The sequence below is a fragment of the Carya illinoinensis genome, chromosome 13, assembly GCF_018687715.1.
Source record: "Carya illinoinensis cultivar Pawnee chromosome 13, C.illinoinensisPawnee_v1, whole genome shotgun sequence".
NCBI classification, from domain to species: domain Eukaryota; kingdom Viridiplantae; phylum Streptophyta; class Magnoliopsida; order Fagales; family Juglandaceae; genus Carya; species Carya illinoinensis.
The window spans coordinates 19,481,822-19,506,497 of NC_056764.1; the positions used below are offsets into that span (position 1 = coordinate 19,481,822).

General features: G+C 36.9%; 2 protein-coding genes across 2 annotated transcripts; both read right to left on the minus strand.

The window, feature by feature from the left end:
- Positions 1–3,768: 3,768 nt before the first annotated feature.
- Positions 3,769–4,221, minus strand: LOC122291008. The gene has a single exon (XM_043098661.1). The coding sequence runs from the start codon at positions 4,219–4,221 to the stop codon at positions 3,769–3,771; it is 453 nt and encodes a 150-aa protein (XP_042954595.1).
- A 16,929-nt stretch (positions 4,222–21,150) lies between these two features.
- Positions 21,151–24,381, minus strand: LOC122292830 (60S ribosomal protein L30). Its single transcript, XM_043101367.1, has 5 exons — positions 24,219–24,381; positions 23,945–24,050; positions 22,872–22,973; positions 21,582–21,650; positions 21,151–21,484 (listed from the first exon to the last, which is right to left on the minus strand). The coding sequence occupies exons 1-5, from the start codon at positions 24,237–24,239 to the stop codon at positions 21,444–21,446; spliced, it is 339 nt and encodes a 112-aa protein (XP_042957301.1). The 5' UTR covers positions 24,240–24,381; the 3' UTR covers positions 21,151–21,443.
- Between the last annotated feature and the right edge of the window lie 295 nt (positions 24,382–24,676).

The following is a 24,676-nucleotide window of genomic DNA, read 5'->3' on the forward strand; positions in this document are numbered from 1 at the left end:
AGAAAAAACTGTAAAAAGGATCTATAGGATCTTTTACCTCTGGCCATTTGTGCTTGATAACTGGAAAGCTTCAAATCTACAAAAGAGACTAGAGATTTTGTAGGGAAGGGACTTCTAGTCTTTTGCCTTAGAACTTTTTGGGTGGTTCTAATGGAAAACACAAGCCCCTTTATATAGGGAAGACTAGGGACCCTCATTTATTACTCCTACAACCTTTAGGCTACCCTCATTATTCCATCCATCACAAAATAGCAAGGGTCACCACTTTATTTATGAAGGGCAATTACCTATGCTTGATAGATGAAGTGTATCATCTTAGATGAAGTGAACCACTTTAGGGAAGACAAAGGTTTTCTAGGAAAACCAAAAGTCTAATATTCTCCCACTTGGTTCACTTAATAGGTAAAACCGAAATGGCCAAAATAATGCCCTTAATTCTGTTAAGGTATCTTATATACGAACCATGGTGGTATTGCTCTTTATAGTGAACATTTCCCTTCCATGTGTCACAATACATAGTATCCCTTAAAAATACTTTATGAACAACTATTAAAAGTCATTCGGGTCCAACTTAATCACCCAATGGATATGACGAATTCGTTACTTTATGCGCAAAACTAAAACTGAATTCAACTTTATTCTATATAGTAACATGAGAGATTACACTTTAGTTAGGCCCATACGATCCACATGACCCTGAAACTGTTTTACCGGTAAACCTTTGGTCATTGGATCAGCTAACATCAAATCTGTACTGGTATGCTCAATATACACCACATTATATTTGATGCTCTCTCTCACACTTAAATACTTTATGTCAATATGCTTGCTTCTGCTTCTGCTCTTATTGTTCTTTGAGAAGAACACTGCAGCGGTATTATCACAAAGAATCTTTATTGGTCTTTGAATGGAATTGACAATTTTAAGACTAGAAATAAAATTCTTCAACCATATGGCTTGTGTCGTTGCTTCATAGCACGCAATAAATTCTGCCTCCATAGTAGACGTAGCAACTATAGATTGCTTCGTACTCTTCCAAGATATAGCTCCTTCAGCAAGAAGAAAGATAGATCCAGAAGTAGACTTTCTGGTGTCTACACAACTGGCAAAATCCGAATCTGAACAGCCAACCACTTGTAAATTTTCTGTATGCCTGTAGGTTAGCATGTAATTCTTGGTTCCTTGCAAATACCGCATCACCTTCTTTGCAGCTATCCAATGTTGAAGTCCTGGGTTACTTTGATAGCGACCCAATAATCCAACTGCTAGACATATGTCTGGATGGGTACAAACTTAAGCATACATCAAGCTACCCATTGTAGATGTATAAGGTACACTTTTCATCTGCTCTTGTTCCAATGCATTTTCAGGTGATTGTCCTTTATGAAATTTATCACCTTTGATTATGGGAGCTACAGAGGCTTTACAATCTTTCATACCGAATCTCTGTAAAAAATTTTCAATGTAGGCCTTTTGAGACAGTCTTAAGACTCTTTGTTTCCTGTCTCTGTGAATCTCTATGCCAATGACATAAGAGGCTTCACCCATATCCTTCATTTCAAAGTTTTGGGAGAGAAATTGTTTAGTCTCATGTAACAATCCCAAATCACTGCTTGCAAGAACAATATCGTCTACATATAGGACTAAGAAAATGTATTTGCTCCCACTGACTTTAAAGTATATACATTGATCAACAAGATTCTCGATAAAACCGTATGAGATAATAATCTTGTGAAACTTTAAATACCATTGACGGGAAGCTTGTTTTAGTCCATAAAAAGACTTCTTCAATTTACATACTTTTGACTGTCGTTACTGAAACCCTCAGGTTGTTTCATGTATACCACTTCATCAAGATCCCCATTAAGAAAAGCCGTTTTCACATCCATTTGATGTAACTCTAAATCAAAATGAGCTACTAAAGCCACGATTATCCTCAACGAATCCTTCTTAGAGACTGGAGAGAAGGTTTCATGATAATCAATGCCTTCTTTCTGAGTGAATCCTTTAGCGACAAGTCTAGCCTTATATCGTTCGACATTACCAGAAGAATCTCGTTTGGTTTTAAAAACCCATTTGCAGCCAACTGTTGCCGCCCCTTTTGGTAATTCGACGAGATCCCAGACTTGGTTCTTATAAATGGATTCTAACTCATTTTTCATGGCATCCAACCAAAATGTAGATTTATCTCCACTCATGGCTTGTGAAAACGTAATTGGGTCTTCCGGAAGTCCAATGTCAAAATCGGACTCAGTTAGGTATACAATGTAATCATCTGGAATAGCAGGCTTACGTATTCTTGAGGATCTTCTTAGAGCCATTACTTCATCATTTGGAGATGACTCAATTGGCTCAGACTGTAAATGCGGAATAACTTCAAATTGAACCTCATTTACGGGAACATGCTGTACTTGAATTGGTGCCATTACATGATCTTGCGATCTATTTTGCCTTAAGACAACCATTCTTTCTCCAAAAGAAGGCAAAGTAGCATGTTCAGGTGTTTCCTCAAAAGTGACCTCTTGAGGATTCAAACTCCCACTAAGTTCAACATCCTCAAGAAATTTTGCATTTTTAGATTCAACAATTTGAGGGCTATTATTGGGACAATAAAATCTATATCCTTTGGAGTTATTTGAATACCCAATAAAGAAACCGCTAGTTGTCCTTGGATCTAACTTCTTTATGTTAGGATTATAAATCCTAACTTCAGCAAGACAACCCCATATGTGTATATGATTTAAACTAGGTTTCCACCCTTTCCACAACTCGAAAGGTGTCTTAGAGACAGATTTGGATGGAACCCTATTCAATATATACACTGCAGTTTTAAGAGCTTCACTCCACAAGGAAAGTTGCATATTAGATTTACTAATCATGCTCCTTACCATATCCATTAGCGTACGATTCCTTCTTTCTGCAACACCATTTTGTGATGGTATACCAGGCATTGAATATTGGGCAACAATGCCTTCTTCCTGAAGGAAATTTGCAAATGGACCCTTAATTTGTCCATGTTCTGTGTACCTACCATAATATTCCCCTCCTCTATCAGATCTTACGATCTTGATTTTCTTTTCACTTTGATTCTCTACTTCTGCTTTATAGGCTTTGAAAACATCTAGTGCTTGAGCCTTCTCATTCAGAAGATAAAGATACATATACCTAGAATAGTCGTCAATAAATGTGATAAAATATCTCTGACCATTCAGGCAAGGGGTAGAAAATGGTCCACATATATCTGTGTGTATAATCTCAAGAACACTTGAGCTCCTTCTTGAACCTTTAGAATTATTGATGGTCTGCTTGCTCTTTATGCAGTCCACACAATTCTTGAAGTCAGTAAAATCAAGATCCTGTAGGACCCCTTCTTTTACTAACCGTCTCATCCTCTCTATAAAGATGTGTCCCAATCTCTTATGCCATAGTAGAGAAGATTTTTCATTCAAAAGGTTTCTCTTAATGCCAACTGAATGCAGAGAGAGATAATTCTCTTCAAAATCGGGATGAATATCTAATTTATAAAGGTTATCAACTAAAGTTCCAGAACCAACAGAAATTTTATTCTTAAAAACAGTCATAACATTTTCAAAAAGGAAACTGTATCCTTTGATAACAAGTTTGGAAACAGAAATTAAATTTCTATAAAATTCTGGAATATAAAAAATATTATTTAAATCCAAAACATGTCCCGATTTGAGAATCACTCTAAAAACTCCAACTGCAACAACTTGTGAACGCCCTTTATTTCCGGTGAAAACCCAAAGTTCACTTGTTGTTGGTTTCCTTCTGGTGAGAAAACCCTTTCTTTTCAAGCCACTCTTTATACTTGATGCAACTCTTCTTTACATGTCCATCTTTCTTGCAAAAGAAGCAGGTCACCTTTTTGCCATTAGATCCATTGGATTTTGATAGCACATTATGCTTCCTTTTCTTTTGAGGTCCACTTTGGCCCTTCTCGGTCTTAACTTTATCATTCACGACCATATTTGCACTTTCAGGTCGATCATGCTTCATCCTTTCCTCTTCTTGCACACATATGGTCAGAAGATCCGTAACTGACCAGTTTTCCTTATGTGTGTTATAAGAGATCTTGAAAGGTCCATATTCAGATGGCAGTGAGTCAAGGATGAAATGGACCAAGAATGGCTCAAATATCTCTATCTTTAAGCCTTTAAGTTGAGAAACAATGTCTCTCATTTCTGTAATGTATGCACGCATACCCTTAGAACTGTCAAAGGCTTTAGTAGTGAATTGTCTGATAAGAGTGCTAGCTAAAGCCTTGTCAGAGTGAACAAACTATTCCTCAATTGCCTGCATTAATTCCTTAATTGTAGCACAATCACCAATAGAACCTCTAATGCTCTTACTCATGCGAGACTTTATGAGCATTAGACTTAGGCGATTAGATCGCTCCCACCATTGGTGATTTTCAATAACTTCCTGTGCATCCGTATCCGTGGCAGCAGGTGGTTGCTCCACACAGAGTGCATAGTCAAGGTCCATATACCCCAAGGTAAATTGAACCGAATCTTTCCAGTCAGAAAAATTAGTGCCATCAAGCATTGGAATAAAATAAACACCATCAGCTAAAGATTGTGGTACAACAGCTGCAAAACCAAGAAAAACTTTAATGCTATGAATTCAAGTAAATTTTAATCTTCCTGTGGGAAAAGGTTGCATAACAGCATAAATTTACTCATCTTTATTTATAAGACAAATTATTCCAAATATTAACAAATAAAACTATCCACACCTGTAGGCAGAAGATAAATTTAACTGTTAATACCGAAAATCATTTTCTTATACTAATTAAATCACAAAAATTAAAGATTTTCCTGTAGGGATAAATCCTTAAAACCTATGATTTAATTACAATGAGATTCCAAATTTTTTTTTATATGTATTCTTTTAAATAATAAGGATGTTGTGGCATTACCTTCATTATTAAAAGAAATACAACTGGACATCTCCTTAAAAAACCGTAAATTAGCCCAAAGGCCCAATAATATGAATTGAACTTGAAAAAGAGCCCACAAAAAGTTGAAATCATGACCCGGCTTTTCTCTCACGACATAGATTATGACAAAAAAAAAACATTGATCATGAAAAGAACAAAACTAGATTTCAAAAGCCCATTATATGAACAAAAGAAATACTAATAATTCAAACACAAAGCTGAAAGGCAACCTCTCTGATACCAAATGTAAGAAAAAGCTGTAAAAAGGATCTATAGGATCTTTTACCTCCGGCCATTTGTGCTTGATAACTGGAAAGCTTCAAATCTACAAAAGAGACTAGAGATTTTGTAGGGAAGGGACTTCTAGTCTTTTGCCTTAGAACTTTTTGGGTGGTTCTAATGGAAAACACAAGCCCCTTTATATAGGCAAGACTAGGGACCCTCATTCATTACTCCTACAACCTTTAGGCTACCCTCATTATTCCATCCATCACAAAATAGCAAGGGTCACCACTTTATTTATGAAGGGCAATTACCTATGCTTGATAGATGAAGTGTATCATCTTAGATGAAGTGAACCACTTTAGGGAAGACAAAGGTTTTCTAGGAAAACCAAAAGTCTAACAGGTGGCTCATGAGATGTGTTTCTACAAGTGGAAAGTTGCCGTGCATGATGGAGAAGGGCTATGCGTGAACTGTGAGGTTAATGTGTGAATATATAGGCGATGAAAAACAAACCCTAGAGAGATGAGGGAGAGACGTGCGAGCATGGGCTACGAGAGTGCTGGAGCCATGCATCCATGGGAACCTGCACGACGTGGAATCTGCTTGAACTCACAGGCTTAGGCTTTTGGGTGGTCGGGTAGGCCCATTTCAAAAAACTATTTGGGCCCAAGATTTGAATAGTATAGAAAATTTATAAAAAGCTATTCCTTGAATTTTTTGGACCTCGATTCAAATTTAAAAATAATAATAATAATAATAATAATCTAACTTGTTGAAAAATTATATTAGCTTATAAAAGATTTTTAACTTAAATATCAAACCCAAATTAAAATCATAATACACCAAAATAGAGATTTTAAGCCTGTAGTCTAATTAAAAAAAAAGAAAAAAAAATTTGAAAACTCAAATAGGCTTTTCACACATATAATAAAAATCCCAAAAAAAATTCTTTAAAACAGCTTCACATTGGACCCGATTGTTATATCAATGGCTAACTCAAGCTGAGTAGATGGCATGCCAAGTGGGTGGCGTACTTGCAGTAGTTCACATTTGCGCTGAGGCACCAAGCAAGGAGTCTGAACTATGCCGCAAATGCAGTTACTCTAATACGTATATGAGTACCAGAGTTGCAGGATTTAAGGCTTTCACTAATACGTATGCAGCATATCCCTTCTTTCGAGAGGATATTTCAGGAGGTAACTAATGGTCAATGACATGATCTTGTTTTGCGTAATGGTTATATGTTTCATGGATTACAGTTGTGCATTCCAGATTGTTTACTAAGGCAACAAATGATTAGTGAACTTCATGACGAAGGTCACTTTGTGTGAGATAAGACGTTGGCCCTAATCTCTTCTGATTATTATTGGCCTCAATTGGCCAGTGACGTGGCTCATTATATGGAGCGTTCTTTTGTCTGTCAGCAGTCCAAGAGAGTTCTCACTAATGCGAGCCTGTACACTCCTTTACCTATTCCTAAAGCCTCTTGGTTTGATGTCAGTATGGACTTTGTGTTGGGCTTGTCCTGTACCCAATGGGCCTTGGATTTTATTTTGGTTGTGGTTAACAGGTTTTCCAAGATGGCCCATTTTGTAACTTGCACGAAAACAATAAATGCTGCCTGGATCACCCATCTTTACTTCAGGGAGATTGTGCGTTTACATGGTGTTCCCCAATCCATCACTTTAGATTGTAACACCAAGTTCATGAGTCATTTTTGGAGGAGTTCATGGGAAAAACTGGGAACAAAGTTGAATTTCAGCAGGCCTACCACCCCCAAACAGATGGTCAGACCGAGGTGGTGAATCGGAGTTTGGGCAACCTTTTGAGGAGTTTGACAGGAACTAAATTGAAGGAGTTGGATTTGGATTTATCCCAAGCAAAATTTGCCTATAACAGATCCAAGAATAGAACCACAGGACTCAACCCTTTTGAGATCGTCTATGTTCAAAATCCATCCAAGGTGCTTGACTTGGCCCTTATTCCACGTGTGGGTCATTTAAGTCACAAGGCAAATTGATGGGCACCAAGATGAACCTAGTCTTAAAAATCCGTTGCAAGTTCCAGATGGGCCAATTACATGATCAAGAGCCAAGAAGATCAATGAGGCAATACAAGGATTAGTGAAATCCACTTGGGATGAAGCTAGCAAGAGCCCAACACTAAAGATGAGCTTGAAAGAAAGAGAACCAATTTTGGTCCATTTGATACAATCTATGGAATAGAGCAGCATGACTTAAAGGCTTTGGGAACTTGAAGGCTTTCAACTTGTTTAATTCATTTAAATGATTTATTTTATTAGTTTAGAATAATTGGGTTTATTATGAGAATGACTTAAGGGCATGTTGAAAAAATTATTATTTTATTGAACTAGGATTTGAAGGAGTTATTGTAGCCCGACGAGTTATTGTAGCACGACACTATTCATGATACTGTAGCGCGACACTGCTCACTTAAGGGTATTTTTGGGAAGGGGACTTATTTTGGCCTAGATTTATTTTTGTTAGAGAGTATTTAAACATCTTGTGGCCTCCCACTTGAAGTTAGACAATTTGGTGATTCTTCATTGTGAGTTGAGTTTTATCTCCTCTTGTTCTTCTTGAACTTTTGAACTTATCAAAGGTAAATCACAACCTTTGTGGCTTTTCTCCTTTGTAACTTGGGTTCTTCAGACAGGTTCTTTAACAGGTCTAGATTTTAATATAATCTAAGTTCTTAAAACAAGTTCCTCAATGAGTCTAGATTCTTCCATCCATTGACTTGATTTTGGTTTTCTTGGGTGAGTTTTTAAATTGATTGTGGGTTCAAAGGATTCCAATTCCGCGGGTTCATATCACAAATGAGATGGCAGAACATCTTCGAGGCATCCATGAGTAGGTGAAGCTCGCCATTCACAAGAGCAATGCCAAGTACAAGGTTCAGGCTGACCGTCATCATCGTCAATTACTTTTTGATGTTGGTGATTTTGTTTAGGCAGTATTAACTTGTGATTGTTTTCCTGTTAGAGAGTATAATAAGTTTAAGGAGCGGAAGATTAGACCCTGTGTGGTTCTGAAGAAGATCAATGATAATGCCTACGGGCTACACCTCTCCAGTCATTTGAGGACTTCTGATGTCTTTAATGTGAAATACATGAGTCCTTGTTTTGTGGATTCCGATGAAGCTACTGTGAACTCAAGGATGAGTTCTTTCCAACCCTTGTTGATAAAGGAGTAATCTTAAGCTGTTATATTTAATTTTTTTTTCTTTATTAGGTGTAGGAGTCCATTATGTTTTATGGACTCTAGCATAAATTGAGACATGATTATGCATAAGAATCCATTTTGTGTTTTGGATTTTAGCATAAGTTTGAAATGAAAATATATGATGATATTTATGTGTGCATATTTATCGTGTATGCATAATAAAATTTTGAGCTATCCTCATGCATGAATTTCATTATAAGGATATCTATGGGTGCATACTTCTTGTGCATGCATAATAAACTTTTGTGCTAGCCTTGGCTTTTGAGAATCATGTTTGAAATGAAAATTATATATTTTCATTGTGAGGATATTTATGGTGCATATTTCGTGTGTATGCATATTGCATAATACTTTTTGTGCTATCTCCTCAGCTTTTGGGAATCGTGCATGAAATGAAAATAATTTTTCATTATGAGAATATTTATCGGTTCATACTCCTTATGTATGCATAATAAATTTTTCTGCTATCCTCAACTTTTGGGAATGATGCTTGAAATGAAAATTATATCTTCACTATGTATGTATAATAAATATTTGTGCTAACATATCAGGGATCCAACATTCTAGATGTGCTTGGACATTCTAATGTCAATTATGCAGGTTGTTCAAATGATAAGAGATCAACTCGAGATTATGTGTTCATGATGGCATGAGGGGTTGTTTCTTGTACAAAAACATAAACTTACAACTTACACAACTATGAAGGCATAGTATGTTGCTTGTTATGAGACTACATGTCAAGCTATATGGTTGCATAATTGTATATTAGGGTTATGTATCGTGAATACCATTATGAGATCCCTAAAGATACTTTGTCATAGTTCTGTGATAGGTTTCTTCTCTTGAAATACTAAGAGCTCTTCACGCCCCATACATATCGACATTAAATAATTATTTTTAGAGAGAAAGTGTTGAGTCTCATTTTTGTGTTGAGTACATTTCCACATAACAAATGTCTATCTTTTTGTGAGAAGTTGGTTGCGTAAAACTATAATCATGGGATGGGACGGGAAATTTCTCGAACTATTCCTGCGAAACATTGCTACGTACTCCACACGAGAAAGAGAATGCCTCGTGGGGTTGGGGTGGAAGTGTGTCATATTTGGCCTTACCAGATAATCAGGATGTGGGATCTCTTGGTGTATCACATGTTGGTGTCTTCTATTAGTTGACCAGGTGAAAGCATCCCTAATGTAATAAGTATCTCTTGGTGAAAAGTCTGTGTGGTAAATATCTATGTGATGAGCATTAAAGTGATCGAAGAATGTTACGACAACTAAAACAAGCCGAATACTAATTTTTACAAGGTTTTATACTTATGTTGGAGATAGATTATTCCTCACCATTAATGCTAATGTGTTTCCATATTTTGGACAAAAGAAAGGGCATGCACCCTTGAGGGTGATTCCTCGCCATGACTATGTATGTAAATATTTTATCTGAGAGGGTGATTCCTCGCCACATTTGAAAATGCACGTAGTTGTAAGAATAAGGGCAATTCATCGCCACGCATATACATATCCATCCAATCTTTTCATGAAAGTGTTCATAGCATCGTCGGTAGCATATATAAGACTTGTCATAGCCACCTAACCTACTTATAGTTTCATTCTTGGAACCATATATTTTGATGCAAATTTAGATCCTGGCGTGATGCGTGAAGAAGAAGAGTCAAATTTTCCCGAGTCTTGACTACGGAGACCAATAGCCGCCGTAGTTATCCTTTACCTTTAATTAGAATATATGATGTTAAGTTGGACAACCACTTGCAATTGGTCTGCAACTTCAAGATGACTAACTTTATGTAATTTGGATGATGTAATATCTCGAGATTTAATGAAGGGTGAGAGGCCCTTTTTGTTGTGAAGATTAATATTCTTGTACTTAATAGCTGGCGTTGTCACTACATCGTATTATGCTTGAAATTATGCTGCGATTTCATAGATAAATATCTTTCATGTGTACTTCCCTCTAGAAAATTACATACATAGTTCAATTCCCTCTTGGGTGTTAACCATTGGCCAGCACCCTTGGCACCACGGATCCTCGATTAGACCTTCATAAGGAACAAGACGCCACATGATGGGTCATGGGCCATCATCACGGGCCTATGTGCTGCAATTAGGGAGATGGGTCATTGGGATCACCATCTTCTACCCTAGTAAAATGTTTCCACACTAACAATCTACCCCCGATTTTTCTACGTGGGATAGGTGGGCGGCCATGAGGACTACCCTTAGGATTTTCCATGAAGACTTCTTCTACATTTGGAGTTACAATGTTACCCAAATGCATCATGTCGGCGTTCAATTCAAACCCTGACGAAGGTATAGTACCTGATGGGCCCCAAGAAGGACCAAGTCTTAAGGATCAATTACAAAATCGAGAACTAAGAAGAGCAAGAGAGCAATGCAAGGATTGGTGCAATCTACTTGGAAGACACGACTTGCGCCAATTGTTATTAAAGGCCATGGACTGATTTATTTTATTAAAACTGCTTATTTTATTAGTCATAGGAATTAATCTAGAATAATTGGGCTTGGGGGATGTCCAGCCCACACATCTTATTTCTAATGAATTAGGATTTTTGGGAAGGTCTTGTATTTTGGCCAAGGGATTATTTGAAAAATTATTATTTTATTTTAACTAGGGTTTTAGAAGTTATTGTAGCGCAACACTGTTCACGCTAAAGTATCCGTGGCACTATCTACTAGGGTTTTTAGGGATTATTTATTTAAACCACTTGTAGCCTTATTTGAGAAGGTCAGACATTATTGAATTTTATTAGTGAGTCAAGTTTACTCCTCTTATTCTTGATTGAACTTTTAAACTTATCAAAGGTAAATCACAACATTTGTGGCATTCCTCCTTGTAATCCGGGTTCTTGAGACGGGTTTTTCAATGGGTCTAGATTTTAATATAATTTAGATTCTTGAAACGAGTTCTCAACAGGTCTAGATTCTCCATCCATTGACTTGAGTTTGGCTTTCTTGGGTTTGTTTTTCGAAGATTATTGTTGGGTCTCAAAGCGAGTTGATTGGAGTTCACATCATTTGGTATTCAGAGCTAGGTTTTCAATCGAATCTGATTCTATCTTTTATTTATTGTATCGTTAATTCTAGGCATTCATTGTTCTAGGGTTCCAAAAAATAAAAAGTGCAGAAATTCATTTTTCCCTAAGGCTGCCAAATTATTCTATCATTTTGGTTTCATGTTCATCATCATAGGGTGGCTAAATTTCTTGTTTGAGGGTTACCAAAATTTGCACCATCTAGGGTTTGAAATTTCTGTGGTTTCTTGCATCTCTAAGCTTTTCAATTGATTGGAGTGTCGTTTCATTGATTCTCTTATATTTCCTTATTAATTTTTATGTGTTTGAATTTAATTGTTTGATTGTCACAATTGAATATTTCTGATTGTGATTGAATTGGTGAGGAAAGAAAAGAAAGGAAAAGAAATGAAATGAAAGGAAAAGAAATTTTCAACAAAAAAAAAAATGGTATAGAGAAAAAAAAAATAGATTGAGCCTTATCATCAAAGAGGTCGAATACATATCATTATAGGTGGTATCTTGTCTTGTGATTATTCTTTTCCTCGTATCATTTCCTTGAGTCTCGTGTCATTTTTCTTTCTATGTTTTCTCTTGGTCGTGTTTTTTGGACCTAATTACTAGTTGGGATAAAAAAAGGTTGTATTATCTTGATTGAGTTCAATTAGTTCTTAAAAAATTCGAGTAGGAAAACTCTTGAGGTAAAAGGCAAGAGAGTGTGAGATCATTATAGGGAAAAAGTCAATTAAGAGTGAAACACGTGTGAAGTGTCATTAGTCTAGTGTAAACATGTAAATGGTGTGCGATATTTTTACTACTAATATTCTTTTTCTGTAGCACATTACAATGTCTCATAATAGTGACTCAATACCAAAAGGGGTGGCAGACAATTCATTCTTTTTGTTGCCATCCATGCAACAAAAGTTTGAAAGGTTAAATTTGGTGTTGGGGAAGTGAGGGATAGGATGGATCAACGAAATGCAGTAATTAAAAATCTACAAGGTGGGAGAGATTGGAGGAGTCGTGAGCCTAGTAGTATTGAGAATGGGTATGAGTATGAAGAGTTTGATGAGTCTCTTATTTCCAGACGTACTCTCAATACACAATTTAAGATGGAAGATACAGAACAACAGAGAGAGAATATTTTTTATACTAGATGACACATCAACAAGAATGTATGTAGTATGATCATTGATGGAGGGAGTTGTGGTAATGTGGCTAGCACTACTTTAGTTGAGAAATTGAATTTACCTACCTTGAAAGACTCTAAACCATACAAGTTGGAGTGGTTGAATGATTGTAGGGAGGTTAGGGTGAATAAACAAGTGCTAGTTTCTTTTTCAATTGGGAAGTACAAGGATGAGGTGCTTTGTGATGTAGTGCCTATGCGTACTTGCCATATTTTGTTATGGAGGTCGTGGCAGTATGATAGGACGGTAATCCATGATGGGGTCAAGAACATGTACAACTTTGTAAAGGATGGTAAAACAATCAAGTTTGCTCCTTTAACCATGAAACAGGTCCATGAGGACCAACTAAAGCTGAAAAGTAAGGTTGATCAAGAAAGAAAGAGTGAAAGTGAGGTTGATCAAAAAGGAATGAGAGAAAGTGAGATTGATAAAAAAAAAAAAAAAAAAGAGTGAAATTGAGGTTGATCAATGAAGAAAGAGAGAAAATGAGATTGATCAAAAAAGAAAGAGTAAAAGTGAGGTTGAGCGAAAAAGAAAGAGTGAGAATGAGATTGAGGAAGAAAAAAATAGTGAGACCGAAAATTTGAGAGAGAGAGAGAGAGAGAGAGAGAGGGAGAGAGAGAAGAAATGAGGCTGAGGCTAAAATCTCAAGAAAAAAAGAGAGGGAAAAGAAAAGCGATAGTGAAGAAAATGAGAGAAAAACAAAAAGAGAAGTCAGTCTTTATGCTAAGGCAAATTTTACTATTAACGAACTTGACAAACCTTTGCCTAGTGTTGTTGTCTCTTTGTTACAGGGCTATGAGATCATGATTTCTAGTGGTGTATTTAGTAGATTGCCACTTATTATAGAGATAGAGCATTACATTGATTTTGTGTCAAGTACGACAATCCCTACCCGACCTTTCTTTGAAGAATATGAGTCATTGACGCACTCGAAAGGACAAAGTAAGTTGAATAGAATGCATACAAAGTGGGTGCAATTCATTGAGACCTTTCCTTATCCTTATAGAATCAAGTACATACAAGGTAAGGAAAATTTTGTGGTTGATGCTTTAGCAGGAAGGTATGTCTTTTTCATCATTATAGATGCAAAGTTATTAAGACTTGAATATGATAAGAAATTGTTTGTTGATGATGATGGCTTGGCTAGTGTGTATGGAGTATGCGAGAAATCATCGTTTGGTAAGTTCTATAGACTAAATTAGTACTTGTTTAGAGAGAAAAAACTTTGTGTGCCTACTAGTTTTATGTGTGAGTTGCTTGTGTGTGATAGACATAGAGGTAGTTTGTTGGGTAACTTGGGTGTGCTGAAGATTTTAGACATGTTACATGCATGAGCACTTTTAGCAATATCATTTATCATTCATTGACTTGTTGTATGAACGTTTGTTGCAGTATCATTTGACATTCATTGACGTGTTGTATGAACGCTTGTAGGAATACTATTTGTCATTCATTGAGGTTGTATATAATCAAAGTTGTCATTTTGGTGTAAGTAAGACTTTAGATATGATTCATGAATGTTTATGGGAGTATCATTTACCTTTTATTGACTTGTTGCATGAACGTTTACGGGAATATCGTTTGTCCTTGTTAGAGTTTGCATGTAATAGGACCATGCGTACTACCATTTTTTATTATCATCTTGAAATTATATATGGTTTTAATCCACTTACTAGTTTAGCATTAATGTTTTTGCTTGTTGATGACAGGAGTGACTTGGTTAGACATTTTCATATTCTTAAGAAAATTAATGATAATTCATATCAAGTGGATCTTCTAGATAAGTATCATGTTTCTGCTACTTTTAATGTTTCTGATCTTTTTGCATTTGATCCAGGTGGAGATTCGAGATTGAATCCTTCTTAGGAGAGGGGAAATGATGGGCCCTAAGGCAGACCAAGTCTTAAGGATCAATTACAAAATCGAGAGCTAAGAGGAGCAAAAAAGCAATGTAAGGATTGGTGCAATCTACTTGGAAGACATGATTTGGGCCAATTGTTATTGAAGGCCATGGACTTATTTATGTCATTAAAATGGCTTATTTTATTAGTCATAAGAATTAATCTAGAATAATTGGGTTTGGCGATGTCCAATCCACACGTCTTATTTCTAATGAACTAAGGTTTTTGGAAGGCCTTGTATTTTGGCCAATGGATTATTTGGAAAGTTATTATTTTATTTGAATTAGGGTTTTAAATGTTACTGTAGTGCAGCACTATTCACTCTACAATATCTGCAACACTATTCACATGGATTTTTAAGGATTGTTTACTTAAGCTACTTGTAGCCTCATTTGAGGATGTCAGACATTATTGAATTTTATTGGTGAGTCGAGTTTACTCCTCTTGTTCTTGATTGAACTTTTGAACTTATCAAAGGTAAATCACAACTTTTGTGGCGTTCCTCCTTGTAATCCGGGTTCTTGAGACGGGTTTTTCAACGGGTATAGATTTTAATATAATCTAGGTTTTTGAAATGAGTTCTCAACGGGTCTAGATTCTCCATCCATTGACTTGAGTTTGGCTTTCTTGGATTTATTTTTCCAATATTGTTATTGGATCTCAAAGCGAGTCGATTGGGGTTCACATCAATACCACTAAACTCCATAACGCTATGCTTTTTTTAGATAAAGCAAGTATCATTGTTTATTAATCAATTATAAGTTAACAAACATCATTGAAAACAGTAGTGTTCATAAAGGAATTCAATCTCAAGCAAGCTTCACTGAATGTTAACCAATCACATATATTAATCATTCAAGCAAGCTTCACTTACTATTTACTACTACAGTATGTGATATTTGTGGCGCCCCCAAATCTCCACGTGAGGACACGGAGAAATCGAAACTTCCGGATGATGACAACACGGGTCACCACCCTATCGACGAGTGCCAAGTGTGTGTAAAAGTAATAAATGTGCAAAAAGAAACACGCAGCGGATAGCAAAGTCATAAACTAAGTACCAAAATTTTCATTATTTAATACAAAGCTGTTCAAAACTTACATATTAAAATATTAAAAAACATAAATATAGATTCCAACCAAACTACAAGCTTAAACTTCAACTCAAAACTCCGACGGAGCCACATCCTCGGGCTCAGCTTCTTCCTCCTCCTCGAACTCCGCACCAAAAACTACAGTATTAAAAATGGTGCCGCAGGTAAGAAAAATCCAAACACCACTAGATAAAAGCATATTAAAACTCAAACAATATGCATGAAGAATGCCAATGCACGAAACTCATAAAACCATATTTTTTCTACACATGCCAAAAATCCCATTTGGCCCAAAAACATATTATTTCCAAATATCACGCCAAAAGTCACATTTGGCCTATATCCAACTCAAACCGTTAACCAATTAATTCGTATGCACCATGACCTCCCCTAGGGGTCATCCGCACACCCTGTCTCCTGTGCCACACCGCAGGTAACGACCACGCGTGTGACACCTAAACGAGCGATGCCCAGTTCCGCGCCCCGCGCGTTCTTAGCCAAGTATCCTCTAACCCTCGCCAGTGAAGGGCCACGGAGTCGGTGCGTAGAGCGATGCCCAGTTTTGCGCCCAGCGCGTTCGTAGCCAAGTATCCTCTAGCCCCCGCTCCCGTCGTTGTCCAGCAACAACTCAGGGGACGTCACTCAGTATATTACGCTCACGAGTGACCAGAGGAGCTCCACCGAGATAATAACCCATCTCGGCTTGGAGTTGTGATATACACGCACCCGAAAATCCACTTACGCCAATAAAACAAGATTTTCTCATTTTAAATAAAATGCACATGTATGCAATATGTAACACACGCCTCATGGCACAAATAACCAACCAATTACAAACAACCAAAACCAAGCACTCCGTCCTTAATCCATCCGACCCCCGAACTCTTCGAACTCAGTCCGAAATCAACCAACCAGTAGCAAATATTTATTATAAGAGTAAAATATATTTAAATCTAAAAGTAGGGTTTGAAAAATACTTACTGCGCTATATGGTATTTTTTGAAAGCTCGCGGCGTTGCAAACGGTGGAGGAAAAGCAACGTAACAGTGTAATTTACACTATGGCCGTGAGTAATAAATTACCCACTTTCGAACAGGGACAAACCAAGGCACGAAATTGATAGGGAAAGGTCTTGAGATATTTATGAAGTTAAGGGAAATGAGTTTTGGCCGTGGGTAGCGGTGGAAATGGCGAAGGAAGTGGAAAAAGCTGAAATCGGAGTTGAGCTCGTGGGAGCTGCTCCAGGAATGGATCGAGGCCGGAAATTGGTGGTTTAGGTTGGCAAGAGGTAGGGGAAGAAGCTGTGAAGAGATGATAGTCGGAGGTGGTGCGACGGCGTCGGAATCGGTGAAAAACCGTGTAGCTTGGAGGAGCTCGTGGTGGCTAACGGTGGCTCGGATGGAGGTGAAACTTGGTGGGGATGTTCACCGGTGAGAGGGGAAGAAAACTGGGTGAGTGGTATAGGCCACGCCGTCGGCGAGCGGCGGTTCTGGGCTGCGAAAGCAACCAGCAATAGGGGAGAAAAACAGGGCAGGTGCCGTGACTTCCAACCGTGCGTGGCGGCTAACGACTGGTCCGATGGCTCTGAAAATTGGTGGGGATGATCTCTGGTGGGAGGGGAAGAGAATGGTGGGGGTGGTGCACTACACGGCGGCCGGACGGCGAAGAACCAGGCGGTCAAAGGGGCGGCGACGGAAAGGAGAGGGAGAGCTGTTCGGCGTACGCGGGAGAGAAGGAAGAAGAAAGAAGAAGAAAAAGAAAGAAAAAGGAAAGGAAAAAGAAAAAGAAAAAGAAAAAAGAGAAAAGAAAATAAAAGATGAGGGAAAAGAAATGAAGTCCAGTCTGAGTCCGGAATCCAAAAACTGATCCGCCGAAAACGATATTAAAAACCGTAAAACGACTAAAATAAATTAAACACCACATCAAATAAATTAAAATCAATTTAAAATACAATAATTTAAAATAAATAAATCAATATATTAATTAAATTAAAAACAACTCTTCAATGAAAATACACGTAAAAGCGGGTCATCACAATATTGCTATCACTTAAAGTAATTCACTTTTCAGTTTATTTCATATTTTGAAGTATTAAGGGGCGTGGTAACTAGAACTAGAACTTAGTAACTAAAAAAATAAGCACCTAAAATCTCAACTAGTTTAGTACAATTTAATCACAAGCAAGTTCTAAAACGTCTAGTTCTAGCCGGTTGTAACTAAACTTGATCCAAGCCAATTCCTAATATTACATAAAGCTGTGTTGGGTTCAAAGTGTTGCATATTCGAAGAGGACATGAAACAAAATATCTGGGAAAAAAGAAAAAGCATTTTGTATATATTTGAAATGACTTAATCTGATGAGCTTGATTATACTGAAACTTGATACAACACTAGCAGAGCCACCAGTACTACCCATATCAACAACGTCAATTCAACCCATGTTAGTGAAGTGCACAGAGAATATATAAAAGTGACTGCATATAGATTTTTTATTTAAGAAAGCACTTAGTAACTTAAAATGAAACAATTCAATTGAGATCACTACCAAAGTAGTCACATTCTTCCGATTCCACACACTTGATATGTAATCAGAAGCACGATGGTACAATGGCGTCAAGTTGATGATAAAATGGTTTAGAATTGGTCACAACTCACAGCTAACCCAGATGATGGCTCAAGTTAATAGTGGAAGAGCTATAGCATACCCTATTCTTGAATAGCTAGACACTGAAAGCATATTTATATTTCAAGCCTCGATAATTCATGAAATCTATTAATATATCATTTAAATGAGACCAAATGTGTACCTCTCAGTTGTAGTATCAAAACGACAAAAAATTCCATGGTACATCAAAAGGTTCCCTAATTCAGTCACTTTTTACTTCTGCTTCAAACATGAGAAACTCAAAACATATCATCATTTTCAGATTTCTATCATTTTAATAAGATCTTGAAATTAACTACCCATTAGGGGAAAAAAACACGTACAATTTCTTCTATTAATTTGATTATTAAAAAGACTATATAAAAAGAAAGAAAGAAAATCTTCTTCCCCCTCATTAAAAACTCAGAATACTGATTAGGATTTAAATGATAATCTTGACTATACAGTAAATTAGTTTATGCAAAAACACGCTGATAAATAGATAAATAGACATTAGAGCGCTGTGCTTCCCATTAACCTTAACAACTCTACAATCAGACCTCCCTACATTCGTGATACAGTATCGTTGCAGAGGCTGGAAATTGGAGAGGTAAAGAGACTTGAGACGACGAATGAAACAAGGGATTAGGGCTTAGGGTATTCAACTGCAAGAAAGATACACTGCACTAAACGACAACGTTTTGTTCCTAATTTTCAGGTGGAACAGAACAAAACGGAAATCATCAGGTATAACCCATTTTTTCGAAGACTAATTATACACAACTCTCTCTCCTCCTATAGCCTAAATTGCCTTCTGTCTCCCCCCAACCCCCCCCCCCCCCCCCCAAAAATCATTTCGAATTTTCTCTCTAGCCGACCCAGCGAACCATCTCCTCACCCCCCGGCCATTACTCCCCTTCCACTAACTTGACCGAAAGCTTAAAAAAAAAAAAAAAAAAACACCTCCCCTGCGTCTATGGCCAAGCAACACGTTTTTGGCACAAGAACAAAGATCAGAGAATCAATAAATAAATCACGGAGAACAACCTCAAAAAAGGGAAACTACACACATAATCAATTCAACAAATATTCCAATGCATCTACTTGATGGGGATCAAGTTAATTGCTCCCACGCAAAATAATTAATTACAAATATTCAACATAGGGAACTACTCTAGCTACAAAAGGATTACACAAAACCAATCCTACAAACTAATACGGTTTAATTTGGTTCGTCATATTATAAAGTTATTTTTACTATAAAGTAGATTTAACAAATCAAATAGAGCCACATTAATTTATAGGATTACTTTTATGTAATCTCTTTATAGATATAACAGTACTATTCAACATAAGCACACAAATCTCCCCGCTACTATCTACAATTGTGAACATGGTAGAATGTCTTTTTCTGAATTTCATATGATATCTACAACCATAACTCTCTCAGCTACTTTCATCTTATAGTCCTTTGCTACTATGGGTCGAGTCGAGTTTGCCCTATATTCAAGTGCCAAGCAATGGGGGGAGAGAGAGAGGGGCTCATGAAAGGGAGGGAGAGAAGAGTTGATGCCAACAACGTTGAGAGAGAGAAGAGTGCATAATGGGGAGGGAGTGCTTCTCGACTTAGGACTTAGAGCATTAGTATTGGCTTCATCAAAAGCCTAACCAAATGCAAAATATGATGAATTTACTTAAAATACAGCTGCATTGAATTAGCTAAAGACTTATATGGGAAGTTTTGAATTACAGTAAATGGTAGTCCCCCTTCAAATTTGAAGAGCTACTATTCACTCATAAACCGTATATTTTATTCTACTTTAATATACATCGGTCTTTTTTTTTTCCCTTTCTCCTTTTTCTCCCTGCATGTTTTCTCTCACCCTTTCTCTCCTTTCATTCTTCGCAGTGCACCAAAACCTTCGTGACTCTTCATGCATAAAGTTTCGCACAAATTTCTTCTCTGAAGGCACCCCACATGTACAACCACAAAATTGAGACTATTAACAGAAAAATAAAAATCCCAAGCAACATTAACAAAGATCAAATGGACATACGAACTTGGAATCATATCGAAGAACAGAGCTTTATTAATGGCGCTCAGATATGAGAGAGAGAGAGAGAGAGAGAGAGAGAGAGAGAGAGAGAGAGGTGAAGCCCAAAAAGAAATCATATATGTTCCGGTTTATATTTTTTGAGAAAATTTCTAGTTCATTTGATTTTCTAATTTTAAGCAATATTATATTATTATTTTAATGAATTCAATCTCTACATTGGAAGATTTTAGATTTATGAAAAACATATACTTTTTATCAAATTTTAAAGATAACTCAATATGGATGCTCTTAGGCCTTCAAAGAAATAGAGTGGTGAGAGCAGAATGAGTATAGGAGGAGATTCAATTCGCATTTGTTTGGAAGAAAGAACCCTGACGTGGAATTAGACCCGGTTTGCCTTGTCGGAGGGCGTGTGGAGGGGAGACCAGTTGTAGAAGAGATTTTTCCTTTTCCGAAATAGTCACGGGTTGTTCCTAATTCCAACCCGGTTATTTTCGGATGGGTTAATTCGAATAGAAGTTGCTTTTGTTCAGCCCTATTCCAAACTCCCAAACTTTGATACGTTATACATCCCAGAATGTCTTGACCTGCAGACCGCCTAACACAATCCGGTAACTGCGAAGCAACGATTTTAACAAAATTTGAACACATGAACTTCTCATTTAAGAAAGAACAGGATGCAAGCAAGCCCATTCTCTAAAGTTGCCTTGCCTGAAAACAACTTACTGGTTCAACCAGTCCGGCAGCTTCTATAAGAAGAGCTTTGGAGAGAAATGAAGACATAGGGAAACAAATATTGAAGTCTTTCATATGATTTTGTACTCATACAAACTAAAACATAAAATATTAGTCCCAACCACATTACTATCAAAAACACCATCAAGGCAACTACTCATACAAACTAAAACATAAAATATCAGTCCCAACCACATTACTATCAAAAACACCATCAAGGCAACTTAGTCACTAAAATTATTTCAGTTGACATAAAAGCTTTGCCTTGAAACAGAAGACTCCTCTCAAATTCCAAAAAAGGGTAAAACCACCAAAATCTAGACTTGCTACAATTCAGGGCTTAATGTTCACCAGGCATGCTCTTGATGATATCAGAATCACCTGAAAACCATCAATCAAATATTGCAACAATCAGAACAAATCACAGTGTTAGTTTAGGACCGAAAATAGTTCAATGGCTCTTGCTACTGCTACATACCAGGATCAATAATGCTGAGACAGCATACTCTGAAATATTTTCCACAAGCAGTCCCCAAATCAACATTGTCTGAAACAAGATAACCTTTTTAGGACGGGTTCATCATAAAGGAACTCGGGTGAAAAGAGTATCACATGTACTTTTTGTCTTCCTTTGCATGTTTACTTGCATTAAAGCAACGTCAAAGAAATAGCAAGAAAACAATTACCTTACAAACACAACTGTTATACAAAAATGTCAAAGATAGTGGTTTTTATCCTCAACATTCCTTCATATTGTGTAATTTTAAAATGAGTCTACTGCAAGAAATTAGCAGCATTTTCTGCAATTAAAATGTCAACAGTCGTTCTGTTCCTTTTTTGGTGGGTGTTGGTTGTGCTATGACATCTCATGTCTCATACATGTCATCTGAGTTGGCTAAAAATTAAGCAAACCACATAATTCATAACGTTAAATGCTTTAAAAATAATCTAAAGAAACTCAGAGGATAACAAATGAATCTCCATCACTCCTCATAAAATGCAAGGCCTTGGATGCTATAGAATTCATGTCAATAATTATATGTTTTCATTTATCTTGAAATTAGCAAAGCAAATCCATTTATAAATCAGATTTGATACACCCCTGCTTCAGTTTAGCTGAAGGATACCCGCAGACCAGATGAACTCAAAATTTACGGCCCCACTCCCGTTCTCTTGCTTGAAGCCACTCAGTACTAATTAGCTATCAACTTCCTTATATAGGTCAAATGGTCCGTCATCTAAAGCTGCCTATGTGGAGCAGTTCAGCCAGATATTGTTTTTTATTGGCACCGGGTGTCCAATAACAAAGTCTCAACTAATCCTAAGGGTGCACAGGCTCTCGACAAGGAGTTTCCCATAAGTACATCTCGGACAATTCAAGGGGAAGTTTCCCTAGTCCGATGGCCCCTAGAAATTGTTTGAACTCAAAAGAATTTGCACCTTTAAACCTTGAGAGAGCATACCACCAAGACCAAGGCCTTTACCATTTGAGCAGCCCTAAGGGGTTTCAACCGGATATACATTATTTAATCATGAAAACATCCATTTGAGGGAGGAAAAATAAGGCTATACATTTACATATAACTCCATACATTTATATACCTAAACGAATAGAATAAAGGACATCCAGTCACTGAGAAATTACAAAATCATCAATGCCCACGAGAAAAAGGTTCTAAAAAAATTATCTGACAGAAAAGTAGGAACAAAAAATAGGGAAGCAAACATCAAAATGAATCTAATATGATATTTAATGATAGAAACTTACTCCCATTGTAATGGTGAACTCCAACCTTTGCCAACATTGCATAATACTCTATTTCGGACTTCCGTAGAGGAGGGCAGTTGTTGGCAATAATGATCAGCTTCCCTAAAATGAATGAGATGTTTATTATTTATGAAAAAACCATCACAATCAAATTAAAATGAGTTCATAAAATGTAATAAAGATATCGACAGATGTTTACTTAAGCAGGCCATTTTTTTGATAGGTAAAATAAATTTACTCAAGCAGACTTAAAAAGTTTTGAGCCTAGAGATGAAATTGTGAGGCATACTAAATATCCTCATCCAGCAAACATTAGTTTCTATCACTCTAATTAATGTTTGAAAATGCAATATAGATTTTTCATCTGTGCTATCAAATCTAAAAAACAAATAGGATATGATCATCAAATTACTAAAGTTGTCATTTAACCACCCAAACTACCACTTCCTCGCAATTTGGCCCCTCCAAAGGACCCAACTGAGCAAATTGAAACTTGTACTACTAAAAAAATGGAACTTATATTTCAAACTGGGGGGGCAAAAACTACCACTTCCTCGCAATTTGCCCGCCAAAGGATCCAACCGAGCAAATTGGAACTTATACTCTTAGAAAAAAGGGGAACTTATATTTCAATCTGGGGGCAAGGGACAAGTTTGATGGCTCGGTGGTCAAATTGAAAGAAAAAGAGTTACGGGTGGAAAATGAGTAATTTCCTAAACAAATATTACTATAAGAATGTGTAAATGCTCCAGTTCTCTGTTTCAACAAGAAAATGAAAGATAAGGACAATTTTTTTCAAAGAAACACATACCCTTGCCTAAGGTGGAATCAAGGAAAACAAGAAGAAAATGGACGAAAATAAAACTTAGAATCTCAGACCCCAGACAAATGTATTACACACAAAAACAAACTGAAGAGAACTTGTTTGCAAAGCGCTGCAGTATGACCAAATCATTTCAATACATATCACAAGTTGATGATGCGAGCCCTTATTGGGCAAGAGACAAAAAGGCCCTGAGATAGTACATATCCCGGAATCAGATCCGAGAAAATCACACAGAAACAAGATATACCTTTGGAGTTTCTCAGTGATTTGAGGACGGTCTTATATCCCAAGGTGTACTTGCCACTCTTCATGACGAGGGCGAGCCTGTTATTGATGCTCTCATGAGTCTTCTTCTGCAAGATACAAAGTAGTTGATTGGGCATGAAATATATTATCAGTTTGGAAGATGAAAAACAAAGGAAAATTCAAATCACACAGTTCATGCCTCCATATTCACTAAAAATGATATGTTACACGCATCTTAAGGAGTGTGCGTGAGAAAGATTGAGAAAGATACTTACGGTCTTCTTGGCGGCCACCATGGTTGGGAGCTTTGATTGGGAGAACTACAGCGAAGTACTGGGAGACAGAGCGTTCCAATGCGGCGTAGGAACCCTTGGATGGACAGGAGCTCGTTTATACGGGCAAGTTGGATTAGGGACCTAGGGTTTTTTCTAGTCTCTTATACGAGCCTGTTTGGAATCCAGCTTTTCATATTCCGCTCGCGAGTCCGTATAACCCTAACCAGGTGTTGTGCGTATTGTTCCTTGGATTAGTTTTGAATTAAAAGGTTTATATGTACGGAAAAATTATATATACAAGTTTTAAATATATAAGTTTTTCATAATTTTTATATAAAAATGTAAATCTCACTGTAAAAAATATTAAAAACTCAACTTTTTTTAGCGAGGCCACATCTTTACAAAATCCTTCTGCAATACTTTACATTACTCGGAAACATATTAAATCCCTCAATAAT